Consider the following 18,116-nt stretch of genomic DNA (forward strand, 5'->3'; position numbering starts at 1 on the left):
GAAACAATAGCATTGTTGAAAGAATTGTGTAAGAACAAAGGGAAACATACATTTGGATATATCATTTCTGTAAGAGTTGTGTTTTTTAAAATAGCTACCCCAGTCTCGTAAACATTGCTACTTACCAAGGATTTGGGTTATTAACTTTCTCTCAGGTTGAGGAGACAAGGACTGAGAAAAATTATTTAGATGTGTGAATCTGGAAGATTTGTGATTTGTATTACGTATCAGGGGTAGTCAACATTTTTATACCTACCACCCACTTTTGTATCTCTGTTAGTAGTAAAATTTTCTAACCACCCACTAGTTCCACAGTATGGTGATTTATAAAGTAGGGAAATAACTTTATTTTATAAAATTTATAAAGCAGAGTTACAGCAAGTTAAAGCATATAATAACAATTACTTACCAAGTACTTTATGTTGAATTTCCGCTAAGTTTAGCAGAATAAATCCTTATAAAACAACTTACTATAATTAAATCATTCTTTTTATTTATACTTTGGTTGCTCTGCTACTGCCCACTATGAAAGCTGGAACTCCCACTAGTGGGCGGTAGGGACCAGGTTGACTACCACTGACTGAATGCTGGATGAACATGAGTTTAGGAGAACCAGTGAACTTGGAGAAGGGGATCTTCTGGTCAATCATACACCTTGGTTTGTAAGAAAACTTGTATGTACAGACGTTTACCAAATTTCTGCAATTAGAAGAAAGTAAAACACACCTAACGTTAATCAATTTGGAAACCTACCCTTCCCTTCCCTTTCCCTTTTGTCCAGTTTCCCACACTCCTGCCAGCAACGTAATTGTGGGGCGCTAAATTCTTGGTTTTACCCGAGGAAAAATTTACCTCGAAGGGCCTGGCAACGCTACTGTGTACCCCCAGTTCTGGCCAGGTACCAACTCCTAGAGCCCCAAGCTGAGTGTTGTACCAGAACCCAGCAGGGAAGCACAGCGGACTCTCAGAGGCAGGGGAACCGGAGCAGCGCGCCCCTCCTCACCGGCTGGGCGGAGCCAGCCCGCTGGGAAAGTGGCGAGTGCTGACGCGCGGGGCTCAGTCTCAGGCGGCCGCTCCCGCGCTCTGCGCGCAGCCAGAGGCGCAGTCGCACCGCTCCCGGAGCCGGTAGGAGCCATCAGGGGTCCATGCGCGGGACCAGCATTGGAGTGCCCCGTCCTCGACCCGCCTGGTTGCTTCGCGCCTCCCTAACGGTCCCGCAAGTGGCCGAACCAGCCGGACAAGTCCAAGTTGCCACGACTCCCGAAGGCAGCACGCGGCCCTGGACTTTCCGCTGTCGCCACAGTCAGGGCGCTCGGTGCACCCCGTCGCGTCCCGGAACTTTCTCGGCCACCCCCGGTCGGGCGACATGGACGCGGACGTGGACCAGGAGGAGTTGGCCCGGCTGCGCTCTGTCTTCGCCGCCTACGACGCGCACCGCTCGGGGCGCCTGGAGCGCGAGGAGTTCAGCGCGTTGTGCGCGAAGCACCGCGTGCGGCCGGCGGACGCCGAGGCCGTGTTCCAGCGTCTGGACTCCGACCGCGACGGCGTCATCACCTTCCAGGAGTTCGCGCGCGGCTGCCGCGGGGCCCGTCGCGGGGGGCGGCGTAGGGGCTGCGAGCAGCACGGGCCCGCGCTCTCAGTGTCCCGGGCCACGTCCGACCCTGGGGAGAGCGAGGAGGATGACGGCCACGAGGACGCGGCAGCGGCGGCGCTGGCAGTCCCCTGGGGCCAGGCGAGCCCCGGCAGGGGTCGGCAGGACTTCCAAGCGCGACTCGGGGACGAGGCCAAGTTCATCCCCAGGTGCGTGTCTGGGTTTGAAGGCGGGAGGTGAAAATGGCGTTTCCTGTGCAGACCCACTGAACCCTGCTCTTCTCTGCGAGTTGCTCTTCTCCATTCACTGGCTCACTAACTTTTCCAAGACCAAGGTCGCTTAAGAATTCAGGAAATGGAATGCATTCAGAATCAGGGTTTAGGAGAGAAAGAGTCACTTGTCCGTTTCTGAGCCCTGCAAAAGGCGATTTGTTAATTACAGGGACCATAGTGAAATCCTGGGCGTCCTGAGATTCTTCAGGGCATGGGTTTAGGAGCGCTGGCTCACTGACAGGACCTGTTTATGACTATCACCTGCTGGAGGACTTCCCTGGAGCAGTGGTGATCCCGGGCCTTTTGCCAATTTGGTATTTTCTCTATAACAGTTTTGCATATATTTTCCTACTACTAAGTAGAAAAATAGACATTGTTGGGCATTTATGTTGCTGGACACAATATATTCTTTGATGCCTACTATGTGCTAAGCATTTTAAGGAGTTCTTTTGTTTAAATTTCATAGTAATATTTAGAGTAAACCTTTTTTTTCTTTTATTGATGCAGAAACATAGACCCTGAAATTTATACCTAAAAACCTTAAGGTACTTGGACAGTTAATAAAAGTGCAGGGATTTGGTCCCAGATGTGAATTGAAAAACTTTATATACAACAGAATAAAATAATGAAATCATACAGTAAATATTCTACTCCTGTGACTCCAGCAGAAATAACAAAGTTACTAAATTCTTAGCGGGAAAGAGGATGCCTGCTGGTCCAGGGCAGGGAGGAAAAGCCACTCAGGTTTTCTGTTTGAGGTGAAGGTGCACCTGTCTATACCTGGTGTTATAGTATGTGTTTCAGGCAGCTGCTCTCATTTCTTCCTCAGGCTCTATAAACATGTGACTGCTGTAAAATGTTTCTTAGCTTTCTGCTTAGATTTTAATTGAAATGTTATGGTACACTGGCTGTCATTATTTAAAAATCTGAAAGACATAATTTTGCTTGGCAGTTAGATACCTGAGACAGAAGACTCAGAGTAAGAAAGAGCCCTGGGAGGTGGCAGTGGTGTGGCTCACCCATTCACATAGTAACCTGCAGGGCAAGGAGTCCTCACTTCTGCCTCCTCCCAGTTTCTCTCTCCAGTTTGGAGAGTGCAGAGAACATTGTCAAGGAGAGTGACTCACTGCAGTGTAAGCGGGATAGTGTAGAGAAAGTAGGTGTGATACCCATCTTTTCTAGTATTTACAAATGAATTAAAATGGACCAGCTCCACAAGGGAAGTAAAAAAATTTAAACTTTGCTATAAACTGCTTTTTGAATAATGTTTCTGTTACTTGATTAGGGTCCAGTGTAGCCAATTAAAAAGGTAACAATTTTAGGAATAAGGAAAGGTGAGTTCACATATTATTTTTATGTATATAACATACACACACATATGGATCTGATTTCATAATTGTTCTGTCTCAGCAGCAGATATTTGACACTTAACCTTTAAATGGTTAGAATGACCTTCATAGTGTTAGTGCACAGACTCAAACTTATTCTTGTTGGTGATATTATTTTCATGATACCTTTTCAAACTCTTCAAAGGTTATTAAATTTAATGGCTACTGGTGTCACCTGGTAGACTTGTGTCCTAAGCCCCACCCCCTTCTGATGGGAGAGTAACAAGTACAATATTTGCCTTCCTGTACTTGTTCAAGTAGAAAAGAACTAAACAGAGCTGCTTCATCTGGTGGTTACCATGGCAGCCATACTATCTTGGTAAATTGGATTGCTTCTATTCCACTTCCTCATATTTACTCATGTTTCTCCTTCCCTTCCAAATGTGATAAAAATCTTTGGTTATTGATAATACCATTGCCATTATTTCAGCCAAATTAGTTCTGCAAACATTAATGACTATCTGTTCTGTGCCAGACACTATCTTAGGTACTGTCCTAGTTCCCTGGAGACAAAGAGAAGGAAGAGATGTAGTTCATGCCCTCAGAAAGTTCATAGTGTGGGTGAAACATTTTTAAAAAATTTCCTCAAAGACCATGTAAAGGCAAGAGAGTTATTTTCAGGAAACTCCATATATTGTGGACATAGCCCAACAGACTGCTGCAAGCAGGACCTTCTTTGAAGTGTTGAGTTTTTATCTTAAAAAAATCATATACTTGTTCATTTTACTTCATACTGTAGTGGAGGTTGTTTTAATTCGAAATGTGTTATATTTCCTTCTAAGGGGAAGTTGTCTCTCCAGAAAGATGTACTATTTCATCTGGTGGCTTTGTTTCCCTCCTGGCTCTCCATCTTACCCCTGGTGGCACCCTGTCCAGTACCAATGGGGGTGGATATTCATGTACAATGTGAGGAGACCAGATATCAGAGATAAGAATGTTTGATCCTGTAGAGGCAAAACGTGGTATTGATTCCATTTCAGAGTTCATTCAAGCACTTAGATCAAAATGTTAAGCAATTTTGGGTTGAACCCCTCAGTCATCAGTTACTGTAATATTAGAAGGTAATATTGCATTGTGAAAGGATGACAATGGTCTCTGCGTGTGTGTCAACTTATTCTTAAGTTCTTTTCCTCTTAGAAATCTGATGGCCTCCTTCTCTTAATGGTTGGGCGGGGTTTGCCCTCAAAGCGTCGCATGACCTGTTAGCCTGAGCTGGGCGTGTGGACATGGAGTCCAGAGTCAGGACGGATTGTTCCCACTTCCTAGTAATCTGGAAGTGGGTCAGCCGGTAGGTGACATCACAGTGGGCAAGGTGATGTGGTTGTGTAAGAGTATTCCACAAGGAAGATCATACCAGGCCAAGAAAAGTCCTTCAAGTACAGCTAGTGCTCTACTTTCAACCATGATTGGTTCCGACAGACTGGTCATAACACAATTCGGTTATAAGTTCAGTAGGCTATATGTACAGTACTGTGAAATGATGTTATAAAAATCTTTGTCATATTTTATCATAATTTTCTTTCATTATTGTTGTATATCATAATTTTCTTTCATTATTGTTGTATATCATAATTTTCTTTGTTCATTTTATGGCATTTGTATCATCTTTACAGCATTTTGTTTTTTCTTTCCTTCTTGGCAGGCTGAGGCATAGACAAAGACAATTTCCTCTTGGTAGACATCTTGGGAGGGGTTTGATGAAAAATATCCAAGACACAAAACACAAATTGCTGTACTGAGTCTGGGATAACAGTTGAAGTGGTGCACGTGGAGATGGTGGTGCTGCCAGAAGCTGTCCGCACTGTTGTACGCCCAGCTGGGCAACGCTTGCGCTGCCAGACGTGGAGCAGTCGTGGCTAGCGATTGTGATCGTAAAGTCGAATGATCGTAAGTTGCATAGGTTGTAAGTCGATCAATAACTGTAGAGAGAAAATATCTGGGGAGAGACAGAGAGCAGACTTGTAATAACTTAGCCTAGCTGGGCTCTGGTTCCAGGGCATTCATTATCTTGGTGAAAGGGAGATTTGTAGCCAGTAGGTACTCAATAAATGAGCTAAATAAATATAAATTATATTTGCTGGATGAGTTGAATAAGACTCTGTCTTCATTTCCTTGGTCCATATATAAATACTAAGAAAGCAGTTAGTTCATGCTGGGTGTCTTTTTTTATTTCCTTTTTTGATTTTCTCACGTTCTCGTAGTGAACTAGTGGTGATGTTCAGAGATTGGCAAGAAGAGAAGGAAATTGTGTGTGTGCATGTGTGTGTATGTGTGCACTCACTGAGCATTTGATGGGGGAGGTGAGGGTTGGCAGGACTCATTTCTGATCAGCACTGAAGCTTTTCAGAGTTTTCTAAACCCCCTTTGTAGCAATTTTGAGTGTCATTTGTGAGTTAAGTTTGATAAATTAGCTGAGAACCCCACATTCTCAGAAACAGAAACATGAGGATCCAGCTGGCCCCAGGACCACCGCGATTTTGTGAATGGGCACAGGTTCTGCCACAATAGCCAGGCCAGGGACGGACCCAGGGCGGGTGCCTGGAGTGTAACAGGAATTAGTGTGGTTGGGGACCTGCCAGACAGGGCTAGGGTGGAATTTGGTCAGACACCAAAACTGGTCCTGTGTGGTTAGCTGTGTCACATAGAGTAGTTTGTGATCGTTCTACACATACAATATTGAAGTGGGGAGTCTTTCATTTAATAATTTAGAAACAAGAAATTTAATTGAGAAGAACCAAGATTACCCAAGTGTGAACTGTACATAGATTGCCAAACCAGTTTACTTCAGCCTGGTTGTATAACGAAGATTACCAAAATTGAGAGGAAAAGATCAGCTGTTGAACAGCAATCCCACTTAACAAGGACGTTTCTAAGAATGAGTGCTATGCATAGGGAGAGGCAGACTTTGAGTACTGCTTAGGGTTTGTTACACATGTTCCCGTCCTGGGTTTCACCTTATGGCTCTCAGTCTGACAGTCTTTGGCAATAGTGCTGTTGCTTCCGCAGCTCACTCACTCACTCACATGATACGGTGTTGGAAAGATGGGAAAGGGGGAGAAGAGATGGGGGCAAAGAAAGAGATAAACATGGAGAGAGGGCTGGAGACAGAGTCAGAGACAAGGTGAGAGCAGGCGAAAGAGTGATCTGCAGACAGATGGAGAGACACTGATTGAGCCTCAGTTTCCCCTCTTACTACTCAATGAGTTTATGACCAGCTTGACATGGGTGAGACAAATTAGCTCTTCTCTGTTTGACCTCAGCTTTGAGTATTTTGAAAATGTGGGCATCTGGGTGCTTCATAACGTGTTCGTAGTGTTTGAAGGTAAATATATATACTTTTTACTCATATGGTGAGTAATATTGTGTTTATCCAAGGAGCTAAAGGTTTGTTCCTGCCTTGAGGCATGATGGTGGGTTGGAACCCAATGCTGGAAGAGGCCTAAGGGTGGTTTGACTTCGTATGACGTGTACTTTTGGTAATGGCTTTGGGATCCATCAGTGTACTAGTCACAGGCTTTTTGAGATTCTATGCCTTTTCTGGATTCAGAACTGGGGTATGTATGTATGTATGTGTGTGTGTATCTATGTCTGTCTGTCTGTCTATCTATCTTTCTTTGTTTTCTCACTATTGCTGGTCTTTTCACTCTTAGTTGTTTTTTCTCTTTAATATGTCCTCTGTCACGATGATGTGATCGTTACCATGCTGCCGAAGCGGAAAACTCTGCTCAGGAGTCCACAGCTCTGCCTTGAACCTTTGGAGCCTTGCAGTAGTCTGTCCACAAGACAGTTTTTAATTTGCTGCTGATCCCTTCTGGTTCTGATATTTCAATTTCATCTCAAGGTAATAATTTCTTAAGTCAGAAGAAGCTAAGATCTATATGATTTCACACACAGGTGGGAGATAAACTGAGACTCATGGACATACCTAGATAAAAGTTCAGTGGTTTCCGGTAGGGCTGGGGGAAGGGTGTAAAGAGGGACAAATAAATAGTGATGGAAAGCGATTTGACTTTGGGTGATGGGTATACAACATAACTGTTCAAATGCTATGGAAATGTTTACCTGAAACCTATGGACTCTTATTAGTCAATGACAGCCTGTTAAATTTAATTTTCTAAATAAAAAAAATTATTTTTGGCCTTCTGGCCCCAATAGGTATCCTGGCCTCCCCAGTCTTAGAGGACTGGGAGTTCTGTTCATAGATGCAGTGGCCAGCTCTTACTCTCAGATCTTGCTGATTGTTTAGAGCTTTTTTCTTGGGTTTTGGTAAGAAGTTATTTATTCTGATCTGATCTATAGAAAAGGTTTAACATGAGGTGTCATTGGAAAATGAAATGCCAAGAACATGGACTCTGGTCTAGCTTGTCTTCTAACCTGTAATGTTGATGGATTCCTCTCCCAAATCACTGTTCAAGTTCATGGTCATGTTGTGTTGTCACCTTGAGTATGTGGAATTCTTTTCCTGTTTTTTTATTTCTTCCTGGTTGCATAGTCTATTTCATTTGTAAAGTGTAAATAGCTAAAACGTGTTACTCTGCCTTGAACAAGGCATGGGAATTGACAGCAGAAAGGTGATGATGGGAGAGGTTAGAATTCCATAGTGATCAAATGTCCGTTTCTTATTTTCCTCCTAAGATGGTATATGTATTATATTGTATTATATTATACATTCTGGCTTCTTGTATCTTGCAGGGCTGAGAACCCTTGACTGCAGTATGTAGTTGGAAGGAAGACATGGGAAATAACTATGGTTGTTCAGGCTGTTTCTGCATGACTGTATTAGTCTCATATCAGGTTGTAAAATGCAAAGTAAACACTCATTCCAGAGGGAGCTGTAAAGGTGGAATGTATGTATGGCACATGAATTCCTTGAAATGATTTCCCCCTGAAAACAATTTCATTGCTTTAATTTGTAAACATTTGAGATCTTCCAAATTATATTTGCCTTTGTCAATTATAGAAAGAGAAAAGGGAATTTTAACCCTTAATCCCTTAGCCTGTATGTTTTATAAAAACAAGATATGCTAATGTAGCAACTCTAACTCGTTTCTTTAATTTTTGCTCAGATTCCCTCAGTATTGATGTGCCTGACAGAGTCCTAGGCACGAGTCAGACTTCGTAGACCTGACCCCAACCTTCAAGGAGCTTATTGTCTCACCTTCTTAGTTCTATAAGTTCCTAATAGCTGAAAACCTGGGATGCAGACAGGGAATGGAAGAACACCTGCTGGCATGCACCTGGAGCTATGGACATGTCCTATGAAGAGTGTGTCTCAAATAGGGGGCTTCAGACCCTTTGGGATTTTACACGTACGCTTGGGGGTCTTAAAAGACTCAAGATTTCTGTTTTTATTTAATGAAAGGTGCAACAATTAATTTCAGCCCATTTGGAATTGCCTGAATGACTCCTCCCTTACCTATTTGGCTACACAGTTTCACCAGCTGCTCTGTGATTTAGGTTGTACAGCGTCCCACAGCACTCCGTTCACTGTCATGGTGGATGAGGGAGGCAGACAGTGGGCTCACTGTGTCAGTGATGTGTTCGTGCAGATTGGAAGTGACCGAAGGCACAGTGTCGGGTCATCTGTGGTCTCAATAGAAAGTGACGGGAGGATGGGGTTTTGTTCCTGTGTGTGTGCTGCCGAGAGCCACGTGCAAGCCGCCGCCAGTACCATCTTGACTTCGGCCGTGGTGATTTAGTTTCAGTTGAAGTGCATCCCCCTGTCAGATCAGATGAATGTTACTAACTCTGATTTCAGTGATTTTGTAAATGTTTTAGAGCTATAAGTATAAGGAGTTTATGTCTGGTTTATGTTTGTTCATAGTTGGGCAATACGATATAAACAATCTTTATGTCAGTTCTGGAATGCATAAGACATGTTTTGTTGGCTAAGATCAGCACGTTTATCAAGTGTGAGAAATACTCTTCTACAAAGACTTGGAATCCTCCAGAACTACATAGGGTTGAAAACATCAGTTTCTCTATTTTTCATTGTGAATCGACCTTGTCTGTCATTTAAATTGGGAGCATAGCGCTGTGGTGAAAAATTAATCTTAAATTCTTCCCAGTCTTGTCATTTTCCCACAGAAGAAACTTTTTCTTACCTTTTTGTCCTCTCTCCCACATTTTTTTTTTTTTTTTTTGTATTCAGACATACCCGCTCTGCACTGGGTGCTGGCTTTCAAATAGTATCCTGTCAAAAATCAAAATTTCTTGCCCACTTGCTCTCTATCCACAGGCGACAGCATCAGTGAGGGCAAAGAGTGGGAAGGACCTTGGGGCAGATGGTCTGGATCCAGCTGTCACCTCTGGTCAGAAATCAAGGAGGCCGTTTAAATTCAGGGTTTCCTCCTGTCTTCAATAGAGATGTTATCTCTTCGTCTCCACTCTGGCGGTGGCACAGTTCCAGTGAGAGACTCTAGGCTCCTGTCAGAGGATCTCTGTCTTCCTTTCTCTCCCCTGTGGGTGACTGTGATGATGGAGTGCGGCTCACACTGGGATCCCTGGGGACCAGGTGAGGAACATGGATTCCATGGAGCGGAGTCTGGGTAGGAGGAGCCTCTGCTTCACCTGGTGGGGGGTGGGCAGTGCTGTCATGCCGCATGTAGGCCTGGTGTTGCCAGTGATGCCAACTGATAAGGACAGTGGAAGTACAGATATTAAGTGGAAATTTCCAGTTTTGTGTATTCTGTGCTCAAAGCTCTGAGGTGAAAAAGTTATTGTGTCCAGTTTTCAACCTGTTTCCTCCCTGTGATGGGTAAATTCACACGTGTCAGGTGTGATCTTGCCTGAAGATCCGTGTTGATGCTAGAATGAAAACCCACAGTACCTAACTCAGAACATGAACTGTGGTCCTTCTTGCCTGTCCATGTGAGATAGTGCTTTGACCCGAACATAGTCTGTTTCTACTTTCTTTTCTGCTCTTGAATGTTATGTGTTTTCAGGGTTACTTTGTACCGGCTCAACCAAGGTCCCCGTACAATATTTCTGTCCAGGTTACAGTCCCTGGTGAGTCCTTGAGGAAGAGAGCTGAGCTCTGAATGCACTGGGGTTTTCAGAACACCTTTGCCCTGATGTCTGTGTTTCTCTTCATCTTGAGCTGGAACAGTTTTTAAGACATGTAAAAAATCAATTGGAATGGAATGATTTCTGACGAAAAATAAGAGAATTTAGTTATGAGAGCTTATATTTTCTGTACCACAGTGGTATTTTTTTTGTTGTTGGAATTTGTCCTTCAAGCAAAGAAATATATATATATGATGAAAAGAAACTACAATGAAATACTAACTGATACCTGTTAGGATGGCTGTTATAAAACAACCCCAGAAAGCAAAGAAGTGCTACTGAGGAGGTGGAGAAAAGGGGATTCTGTGCAGCTCCTGGTGGGAATGTAACATGGTGCAGCCACTATGGAAAATATAAATAGTATGGAGACGACCTGAAACAATTAAAAACAGAACCAGTATATGACCCGGCAGTTCCACTTCTGGGTATTTATCCAAAAGGAGTGTGAATCAGGATCTCACAGTGTGATCTGCACTCCCATGATCACTGCAGCTTTATTCACAATAGCCAAGAGGTGGAAACAATCTGTTTATTTGACAGATGAGTGGATAAAGAAAATATTTCAGCTTTTAAGAAAAACAATGGTTTAGCTTTAAGAAAAGTAGGAATTCCTACAATATGCATGACATGAATGGACCTGGAAGAATTTTACTGAATAAAATTAGCCAGTCAGAGGACAGTTACTGCATGATTCCACTTAACATAGAGGTACCTAGAGTAGTCAAACTCTAAAATGCAGAATGTGGAATTTTGGTGGAAGGAATGGAGGAAGGGGAGAATGGGGAGTTGCAGTTCATGGTGGGTAGAGTTTTGCAGTCACTCCAGATGAGAAAATCCTAGAGACCTTCTTTACAATATTATACATGTAGTCAATAATACTCTACTGCACACTTAATTTTTGTTAAGGAGATAGATTTCATGTTGTATGTTTCTTACCATGAGAAATACGTATGTAAGGGACAATGAAGATTTTAGAGATAAGAAATTTGAGTCACTACAGAAGCTCTGTCTTGCTTTTCGGGAGCAGACCCAAATACAGGTCCTGTCAAGTTTGTCCCTTAAATGCACTCATACCTATCATTTTTAAGAACTAACACTGGAAATAATGACATATTTAATATCTTCCTTCCACCACACAAACCCAGGGCAACCATTCTCTTCAATTTCTATTAATTTGATTTAGTATTAGGACATTTTATGGGAATGTTCAGCCATGATATCCCGTTGTAATCATTGATAATTATAAAATTATGGAGCATCCTGAAGTGACCATCTCATTTTAATAATATCTTTGACCAGGAATGCTTTTTTAAATGTCAGCCAAAAATTGTGAATGAGTTACACATTCTGAAATCTGAATGCAGTTCTGAAAGTACCACCTGCCATCAGCCCATGTCACCTGGTCCAGAGGTGGAGAAGGGCTCGTGGAAGGTTCTGGCAGCATTTGCTGACTTGTCCCCTGTAGACATAGGCATGGGAGCTGCACTGTTTCATCCCCTCCTGTGACACAGTCACCTCATAATTCTTGTTTCAATGGAACAGAGTTACAGTTCCACTTTGGGCGGATTTGGATGGCAGACTGTGGATTGCCTGCCTGCCACTGTGAGGGGCTGTTTTGCTGTTTGTTTGCCTGCTGCTGTGAAAAGCGGTTTTCCCTGCTGTTTGCTTGTCCTCTGGTGGGAGAATTTATTGAACGAGAATGGCCCACCACTTACTTTCTGGCTGCACAGTTCCTCTACTGTCTGCCCGAATCAAATGTGAACCTACCTGGCCTTGGTCACTGGCATTACACAATCCTAATAAGATACTAGCACAGTAAAAAAAAAAAAAAGAAAAATATGTCTTAATAAACATGGAAGTACCTGTAGATATTTTAAGATTTTAACACAAAAATATAGGATTTTGCAGGGTTTTTTTTTTTAAGGTAACAGTAGCTTGATGGAAGGGGGTATATGGATTGTGGCTGCTGAGTTATGGGGAAAGGACAAAATGCACAAACATCTGAGAGAATCAAGGCTAAGCACCGGGACCACATCGGTGGCAAGGGAGAGAGCCGAGGGTGAGTGGGCGTTGTGTCCCACCGTGTTCACCTGCAGCCTGCTGCCTTCGGCTGTGCTAACGGACTTGCATTTGGTGGCTGTTACTGGAGATGTCAAACATTAACATCATGGGAATGCACCTGTTGACTAGGGAGTGAGGTAACTGAGGAAATGGGAACATGCGCTGTGGCAGAGCAGTCCTAGTCTTCAGTACACATTCATGAGAGGCTAAGGCAAGGCACAGAGCCAGAAGTGAGTGTTGGATTGATTCTGTGTGTACGGATTTGGAGGTTTTATACTGGTCTAAAGAATAATGCATCACTTCTTTGCTAATAGATTACCACGAGTAAGCTGTCTTCAGGCTAATAGAAAATCTGTTGGTCCACAGAAGTACAGAGATCTATCAGGTTGTTACAATCCTAAGGAATCCTGGTGAGAATTAAAATATTACTGTATGGCTGAGCATTTGGGCCTTAAAAACTGACCTACTCTGTTGAATGGTATTTAAAATTATAGTTCTTATTCAGTAAAAGAAAGAGAATTCAGTTCTTATTGAATTCAACTTATTCAACTAAATAAATTGAATAGTCTTATTCAACTAATGTAGGAATGCTTGCGTATATTCACCAAGAAGCTGGAACATTGTTTATGTGCAGTTAGTCCCAGTGGAAGTGCAGTGATTTAAGCCACTGTATGAGTTAGGGTTCTCCAGAGAAACAGAGCCAATAAGAGATGTAGGCGTCTACATATATCTCTGTGTCTATCTACCTATCTATCTAGCTGAAGACATAGACTGAATTAGTTTCAGGAACTGGCTCACAGGATTGTAGATTCTGGCCAAGTCCAAAATGCAGGGTAGGCGAGTGGGCTGGAGACCCCAGGGAGAACCATGCAGTAACTCGGGCCAGCTGGCGGATTCTCTCCTCCTTTGCGGAGGTCAGTCTTCATTTAAAGGTCTTCAACTAATTGGATGAGGAAAATCTGCTTTACTCAAATGTACTGAGTTTAGTGTTCATCTCGGGTACAAAAATACCGTCACAGCAGCCTCCAGACACGTATGACCAAGTGTTGGAGTGCTGTTCCGTAGCCAAGTTGACACATGAAATGAACCATTGCCGCCATTAAGGAACTTTTTTGATTCAGTTTTCAGTCTCAGTTTTTGAGATTCCCTGTGTTATGGGGATTAGTTCTGAAAAGATCAGAGAGCATTTTTTAATGCCTTCAGCGTATAAAATATGAGCCGGAAAACTTTCAAATATTTATGTGAATCTGGAAAAATCCACATACATATGTTATATCCCTCCTGTACTCCTTCGAAATGCCTAATCACTGCATCAGAACATAGTAACTTTCTGGGCAACTATAAAGTTATTAACATTTTTCTGTCTGCCAAGAGAAGGTTAGCCCTACATGTGTTTATGGCTCTGAACTGCTCCCCGGGAGAAGAGGCTGTTACTCACCCTTGCTTCTACCCTCCCATTCTCACCCTTCAGTCTCATTCTTTATCAGCATAACTGTAACTCCAAGCTGAGCACCTCACAGAACAGATGTCCTAGATTTCAGCAGCCTTAACCATCTGGCAAGCCAACCAGGCCTTTTCATAGCTGCACTCTCCGGGTAAACTGAGTGCTAGCTTGTTCACTTCCTTTCTTCCTTTCTCTCTTTCTCCTTCCATCCTCTCTCCCCTCCCCTCACCTCCCCTCACCTCCCCTCACCTCCCCTCCCCTCTTCTCCCATCTCTCCCTCCCTTCCTAAATGCTATGGGAAAGGCATTAAGCTAAGAAATCCAAAGGCTGAAGTTTTAATGGGAAACAGTAAGAATTTTTTTTTAGTAGAAACAAGTTCTTATTCTGCTTTCCCCAACTACTAGTTTTTGTCCCTCAGTTGGTTGTTGCTAACAGAGATACAATTTGAGAGGCAAAGGAAAGCCCCAATTCAGATCCTAAAACTCAGCCATACAAAAGCTGCTATTTCCAAGCTTATATTCCCAGGAAGAGGCATAATTCACTTCCCAGGAGCACAGCAGATACTGCTTTTAACTCTTTTTCTCAGGGTTTGCTACTCGAGGGCTTCATACAAGCAGCATTGACTTGAGAGCCCTTCCAGAAGTGGGTAAATAAATTATGGTAGTTGTAGATCTTTCATTCCCATTGCTGTAGAGCAGTGGCCCCCAACCCCCGGGCCATAGACCGGTACCGGTCCATGGGCCATTTGGTACCGGTCTGCAGAGAAAGAATAAATAACTTACATTATTTCCATTTTATTTATATTTAAGTCTGAACAATGTTTTATTTTTTAAAAAATAACCAGATTCCCTCTGTTACATCCATCTAAGACTCACTCTTGACGCTTGTCTCGGTCACGATACCTTTATCTGTCCCACACTAAAGGCCAGTCAGTGAAAATATTTTCTGACATTAAACCGGTCCGTGGCCCAAAAAAGGTTGGGGACCACTGTTGTAGAGTGTGAAGTACCACAGTTTATCCATTTTGCCATTAATGACCATTTAGGTAATTTTTTCCTTGTGGCTATAGCATATAGTGCTGCACCGAGCATCCTGTCACGTGTCTTTTCGTAAGCGTATGGATACATAGAATGCATTACTTTTAATAACTGTTTGTAAAATCATTTAAGCTTTCCTTGCTAACTCAGGGTCGTCATTATGAAGCCAGGTCTCATCCTGGGCAGGGGTGTAGTGATAGTCCTAGGACTGGAGGAGGTGAGGATCCAGTGTGATTCTGGGTTCCTGTCCGTATTTTCTGCTCTTGCATTCTGGTAGGTTGTCGGGTTACACTTTGCTGTTGGCAGTTCTTTCCTTCTAGGTACCTTTGTTTGCCGAAGATTCAGAAAGTAAATGATCAGAGATATCAAAATTATGTTCTGAGGCCCTGGCCAGTTGGCTCAATGGTGGAGGGTCGGCCTGGCGTGCAGGAGTCCCAGGTTCGATTCCCGGCCAGGGCAGACAGGAGAAGCGCCCATCTGCTTCTCCACCCCTCCCCCTCTCCTTCCTCTCTGTCTCTCTCTTCCCCTCCTGCAGCAAGGCTCCATTGGAGCAAAGATGGCCCGGGCGCTGAGGATGGCTCTGTGGCCTCTGCCTCAGGTGCTAGAATGGCTCTGATTGTGGCAGAGTGACGCCCCAGATGGGTAGAGCATTGCCCCCTGGTGGGGAAGCCCGGTGGATCCCAGTCAGGCGCATGCGGGTGTCTGTCTGACTGCCTCCCCATTTTCAACTTCGGAAAAATACAAAAAAAAAAAAATGTTCTGAATCCCCGGGTTGAGTGCATGTTATTCCTGTGGCAAGCAGGGGTGTCTCAGAGGCTGTTCTTCATTCTTTCTCAATCTCAGCCTTCCTTTGAATTCTTCATGGTGCCAAGACACCTGAGTTTAGATGGCTGGAGTGCCACTTCACCATCTTGAAATTATTATTTTTTTTCAGTTTTATTCCTTTTCTTTTATATTCATATTTTAACTTCATTAACCATTTTGTTCATAGTGGAAGTTCCCCCAAGTAGACATTTTAGTTCTCAATTGTCTTCTTAAACATCATGCAGTTAAGAAGGATAAGCACCAAACAGGGATTTCTATTACTTACATGTAAGAAGTAGGCATCGAGCCTAGAGTGGCAAAGGCTTATGGGCTTATGCTGAGATGAACCCATGGCAGTCTGGCAAGATATAGGCTTGCACCTGTGTCTTGGGCCCCCAGTTGGTCATTGAACTTATTTTTAATGCTCTTTGTTGAGTCAGAGAAATGCTACAAAAGCTGTACAGGAAGGAAAACAGATAATACTGCTTTGTGGGTTCTCTTATCCATTCAAGTGAATTATTGTAATAACTCTATTATAGCCTCTTCTTTAGTACTTGGATTTAATGCAAGTATTCAACATATATTTCCATTTTGTTTAGTAGCTTTTGGGCCAGTTGTACCGCCCAGAGGGAATGTTATCCATGCAAATGAGAGAGGAGGGCAGCTGATGCAATGGGGGACCAAGGAAGAGGAAAGGTTTGGGATGAAAACAGATACTGAGTTCAGTGTAAATGACATTGCTTTTCCCTTACATGATGCACCAGTGAGTTAATAAGATGATGACTCAATTAAGAAAAGCCTAGGTTTTTCTTGGCTCTCCTTTGGCATTGAGGACAGATTCCTTTAGTAGATAGTGTTTGCAATTCTGACAGTTATTTGCTCTTTTAATGGGCCAGGGCTCTGGGAGCTCAAAGTCAGCTGGTTTTCAGTATAACTGATCTTGGTATAATGTGAAAAAGCCAGATTTTAATAGAATTTTTTGGCTACCTTTTTTTTTTTAATCACATTCCAGAAAATCACCTTTGGTTCTTCAGAAAATCAAATGGAAAGATAATTAAATCCCCTCAGGTTGCTGGGCAGCAGGAGGTGGCCGGGAGACGAGCTCTGGCGTGGATCTGGGGAAGCTGCTGCCTGTGGAAAAGGCGCCCCGGTTGTCGTTGACAGGGACTCGGGGCCTCTCAAAGGGGCTCAACTGTAAAAGGTGGAATTCAAGATGTCAGAACATTTTATTTTAGTCTTTTTTTTTTTCATTTTTCTGAAGCTGGAAACAGGGAGAGACAGTCAGACAGACTTTCGCATGTGCCCGACCAGGATCCACCCGGCACGCCCACCATGTGGCGACGCTCTGCCCATCCTGGGCGTCGCCATGTTGCGACCAGAGCCACTCTAGCGCCTGAGGCAGAGGCCACAGAGCCATCCCCAGCGCCCGGGCCATCTTTGCTCTAATGGAGCCTTGGCTGCGGGAGGGGAAGAGAGAGACAGAGAGGAAAGCACGGCGGAGGGTAGAGAAGCAAATGGGCGCTTCTCCTGTGTGCCCTGGCCGGGAATCGAACCCGGGTCCTCCGCATGCTAGGCCGACGCTCTACCGCTGAGCCAACCGGCCAGGGCAGAACATTTTATTTTAAAGGGGAAATGTATTCAAGAAAATTTACAAGGAAATCTGTACAACTGACTTTGCTTTTGTTGGATATTTTTGGCTCATCTCTTTGCATAAAATGTTGGAAAAGCATTATTGATTTATCTTTGTGTCTGATTGATAGATAAAAATCAATAATTCTTAAAATTAAAAGTAGATTTTTAAAGTTCTTTCTTTAGTATGTCTTTATTTCCCACAGTTACTAAACAAATACTACCATGTATAGAAATATGTAATATATATCCCCTATGTAGAATGGCACAGAACCATGTATGCAGTTGGCCTTTTGTATATGTGGACTCCCAGTCATGGGTCAGAAATGGTACTGATATTTATTGAAGAAAACCTGCATGTAAGTTGGAATATTCCAAATCATAGTCACAGAATTTGGGAATACATTTGCACAACACTGGAGCTCTCATCATTTAATCTGGTTAGTCCATTTGCCCTCCTGTAATCAGGCTTAGTTTTTAGTTGACTCTAAACAACTAACAGCTTCGAAAGCGGGAGGAAATTAGTTTTTCTAGCTCCCATTTTGACTAATTTGATGAAAGCTTTTCAATAGATTTTGAACAAAAGATAATGAAAACTTATAGGACTAGTTTACAAAAACCAGAATGATTAGCTAAGTAGTTTTTCAAAGGTTCAACTTTTTAATAACCCGAATGAAGATAGACTGTAAAGAGGGAAAGTAACCGCCATAAAAATGTTTAGGTACTGCGACTGTGTATAAATATATTTGAAATTCTGACAGTTACAGCTTCTGTTTCAATGGGTAGACTATCGGAGCCTGTTTGGATGCCATTATAAGCATTTAT

The 18,116-nt window shown here is 43.1% G+C and overlaps 1 protein-coding gene across 3 annotated transcripts in view; it reads left to right on the forward strand.

Moving 5' to 3' along the window:
- The first annotated feature begins 883 nt into the window (after nucleotides 1-883).
- LOC136394579 (ras and EF-hand domain-containing protein-like) overlaps nucleotides 884-18,116 on the forward strand; it is a 79,311-nt gene continuing 62,078 nt past the window's right edge. Inside the window, exon 1 of one of the 3 annotated variants that reach the window (XM_066367927.1) lies at nucleotides 884-1,800. In XM_066367927.1, coding sequence (XP_066224024.1) covers nucleotides 1,367-1,800 — 434 coding nt within the window. In that variant the 5' untranslated portion in view covers nucleotides 884-1,366. The remainder of the gene's footprint in view (nucleotides 1,801-18,116) is intronic. The other 2 variants (XM_066367925.1, XM_066367924.1) reach the window with 2 other exon arrangements.

The sequence above is a fragment of the Saccopteryx leptura genome, chromosome 2 (assembly GCF_036850995.1).
Source record: "Saccopteryx leptura isolate mSacLep1 chromosome 2, mSacLep1_pri_phased_curated, whole genome shotgun sequence".
NCBI lineage: Eukaryota > Metazoa > Chordata > Mammalia > Chiroptera > Emballonuridae > Saccopteryx > Saccopteryx leptura.